Consider the following 3816-nt stretch of genomic DNA (forward strand, 5'->3'; position numbering starts at 1 on the left):
TTGAAGTGCCCCCCCTTTTTTTCTCATTTGCACAGATGTTTAAAATCAAATTGGCTTCTTGACAGATTTGTGCACAGATATGTGGAATCCATGGATTTCTTCTCCTGGTAGTGTGTCTGAGCTTTGTTCACTTCAAGAAGGTGATGATGCATTCTGTTTTCCAAGATTTTTATTTTGGATACTGACTAAATCTCTAGGTGACCTAAACTCTCACAAACTACTTAAATAGTAACCTCTATTTAGATCTAATGTTTATTCATGAAGTTTTAAATCACTCTGAAATTAAATTTTTCTATTGTATATTGGAAGCATTACAAGGATAAAATGAGTTTAAAATTACTAATTAAAGATGAGGACAAATACTTATGCAACTCTAAAACCTTCAGACATATTCAACTTACCATGACAATCAAGTGAAGAGTTAAACAGGTTTAAGGAAATAATGTTTTATGCATAAATGTCACACGTGCTATAATGGGAAGAACGCTGGATTTGGAGAGTCACATTAGAAAACTATGACTTGGATAATTTACATGTTGTGTACTGATGGACAGTCACAATTATACTTTAGATTCACCTTCTATCAAAAGGCACAGCAAATCATACCTACCACAGTTGGATGGCAAGAAGGATAACAAATCTCAATGTTGTCCACAGAAAGGGTGTTTTATGATAGCAGAAAATAAATAGGAAGTTCAATGTTTAATCTTGTCTTGTACCTCTTATCAGGTTCTTGCCATGGGTGACAAGGGAGCAGGCAACCACTCAGATGTAACTGACTTCATTCTTGTAGGCTTCAGGGTTCATCCAGAGCTCCACATTCTCCTCTTCCTCCTATTCCTGCTGGTCTATGGCATGGTTCTTTTTGGGAACATTAGTATGATGACAATCATTGTGACTGACTCCCAGCTGAACACACCAATGTATTTCTTTCTAGGCAATCTCTCCTTCATTGACCTCTCCTACTCCACTGTTATTGCCCCGAAAGCCATGGTCAACTTCCTGTCTGAGAAAAAGACTGTCTCCTTTGTGGGGTGTGCTGCCCAGCTCTTCTTTTTTGCCTTCTTCATTGTAACAGAAGGGTTTGTTCTGGCAGCCATGGCTTATGACCGTTTCATCGCCATTTGCAACCCTCTTCTTTACAGTGTGCACATGTCAAGACGACTTTGCACTCAGCTGGTGGCTGGTTCCTATCTCTGTGGATGGCTCAGTTCCATCCTCCAAGTCAGCACAACATTCTCAGTGTCTTTCTGTGCTTCCCGAGTCATTGATCACTTCTACTGTGATTCTTACCAAATTGAGAAGATCTCCTGCTCCAATCTCTCTGTCAATAAGATGGTGTCTCTTAGTTTGGCTGCCTTCATTATTTTGCCTACCATAGTTGTTATTGTAGTATCTTACATGTACATTGGGACCACAGTCTTGAAAATCCCTTCCAGTGAAGGGAGAAGGAAAGCCTTCTCCACCTGCAGCTCCCATTTGGGAGTAGTAAGTTTGCTCTATGGGACTGTCTCATTTGTGTATCTCACACCTCCAAGCAATCCTGAACTGCGTAAAGTGGCTTCAGTATTTTATATATTGGTCACACCCATGTTAAACCCTCTGATCTATTCTCTAAGAAACAAAGATGTCAAACAAGCTTTGGGAAAAATCCTGTGGAAGAAAAAAGCTTTATACTAATTCCCTTTTTTTGTGACTCATAATGGGTTCATTGATAGTTTTGTCCTGATTTGGTTTTAACATGGGGTCAAGTATGAGTCACTTAAGGATCCTTTAAGTTGACCACCTACAGATGAATGAATAGTTTTCATTGAAGGAGTAGTAGCAATCTATCATTCACTCTTCCTTGAGAGCAGTGTTATATCTTCAGCATCAATAGCATTTCCAGTCATCCGATCAACATTATAGTCTCCAATCTTTGTAGGTATAACTTTATGATGGTGGAGATAGTAGGGAAAGGGGGATTTAATTTTGTTATTATTTTCCTTTGGAATTACTTAGATGATAGACAGAAAATTGGTTTGGTAGGATGTTAATCTTAGAATATATTATCTCTTATTTATGAGTAGAGGGAGTGTTAACTCAAAGCAGGATGATTTCTCAGTTGTAATATTTAATTTCTGTATGAATCTATTCATAGTGATTTAATTTTGGGCCCACCATTCTTGAGTAGAAATATGGTGTCATATTTTAAGATTTTTTTTGTGTGCCATTGTGAGTTTATCTCAATAAAATCATGGGTGTTTATATCTTGTTATTTTTTTAAAATATTGATTGTTACTGATTTATTATCATATCAAAGAGATGGAGAAAGTTATTTCATACCCAGTGTTTACAAAACTGGGCCCCCATATCTAGTCTTCAGTATCAGTGTTCTATCTTGAGGGGACAAAAATCGCATTGGATGTTCCAAATCACTTTTGCCAATTTGTACTGGATTATTTTTTTTCTTTGATAAATGCTATTTACCTGTACACAATTTTTGTTTGCTTTGTATTTGGTATTTTAGTTGCATATGATCTTTTTGTTTTCCTAATATTTGTTGAATCGGTGTTGTAATTATAATGAAGTAATATGCACTTGGAGAGTAATATCTTTGTTGTCATGTTGCTATAATTTTTAAATTCAGGTTGTGCTTTCCAATGCAAATTGTAGTTAATTCCAATATAAAAAAAGTCAACAGAAAATATTGCTGGAAAAAATCAAGGGTTCACTCCTACTGTATATCTTTTATTTGTGTATTATGAGATAAAATTGTAATGATGGGAAGATGCCCAAGGCAGAAGTGGAAGGATGTTGTAAAAGATGTACTGTTTCATGTGTTTGCCTGTTTCTGTAATATCAGAATATATCAATATAGCCAGTAAATTCTGAGAAATCTGGGGAGTACACCACTTGCAAAGTTAGGAAAGGAGGTGGCGAAATACGCGGCAGATGGGGAATGGTAAAGTACTCTGGTATGTAACCTGCTACTAACAAAAATAAGCTTCTCTTTTAATTCTTACAAAACCAACTTAGAAAAATTCTTTTACCAAAGACTACTTCAATATTTTTGTTACAGGACAATGTTTTTTGTTTGTTTCTTTGTTTTTACCATTCTGAATGTGGTCTAGAATTTAAAAATAGATGTTCTTGGCTCCATACCAATGTTTCCAATAAAGGAATTATTATTTTACTATCTTTGACCTTTTTCATTTGTTTAACTGAGGGTACAGTAGTCCCCTCATTATTCATGGTTTTGCTTTCCACGATTTTCGGTACCTGAGGTCAGTCATAGTCCAGAAGCAGATGATTCTCCTTTGACACAATATCAGAAGATGAGTAGTAGCCTTGCACTACGTCACAATGCCTACATCATTCACCTCACTTCTCAGCACATAGGCACTTTATCCCCTCACATCATCCCAAGAAGAAGGGTGAGTACAGGACAGTAATATATTTTGAGAGAGAGAGCACATTTACATAACTTTTATTAAAGTATATTGCTATAATTGTTCTATTTCCTTATTAGTGTTTGGTTTTAATACTTTATTGTGCCTAATGTATAAATTAAGCTTTGCCATAAGCATATAGGTATAAGAGAAAAAACAGTATCTAGAGACTTTGGTACTATCTGCTGTTTTTTGGCCTCCACTGGGAATCTTGACAGCGATCCCCTGTGGACGAAGGGAGACCAGTATATATATGTTAGGTTTATTTGTTCATAAAACATTAAAAGTTACTTTGGCTAATGTAAGCAAGGGAAATTTATTAGAAGGCTCTGTAGAACACATGAATGGATAGAAGAACTAGGGAACCACCCTTATAATTGAGTAG

At 36.1% G+C, this 3816-nt stretch overlaps 1 protein-coding gene across 1 annotated transcript; it reads left to right on the forward strand.

Moving 5' to 3' along the window:
* The first annotated feature begins 738 nt into the window (after positions 1–738).
* On the forward strand, positions 739–1680 carry LOC101082164 (olfactory receptor 9K2-like). Its single transcript, XM_003988831.2, has one exon. It carries the CDS (start codon positions 739–741, stop codon positions 1678–1680), a length of 942 nt encoding a protein of 313 aa, XP_003988880.1.
* The last annotated feature ends 2136 nt before the right edge of the window (positions 1681–3816 follow it).

Source organism: Felis catus, chromosome B4, assembly GCF_018350175.1.
Source record: "Felis catus isolate Fca126 chromosome B4, F.catus_Fca126_mat1.0, whole genome shotgun sequence".
NCBI lineage: Eukaryota > Metazoa > Chordata > Mammalia > Carnivora > Felidae > Felis > Felis catus.

Bases quoted from the DNA above. Each gene is read 5' to 3' on its own strand.
- LOC101082164 (XM_003988831.2), top strand. From the start codon at position 739: ATGGGTGACAAGGGAGCAGGCAACCACTCAGATGTAACTGACTTCATT.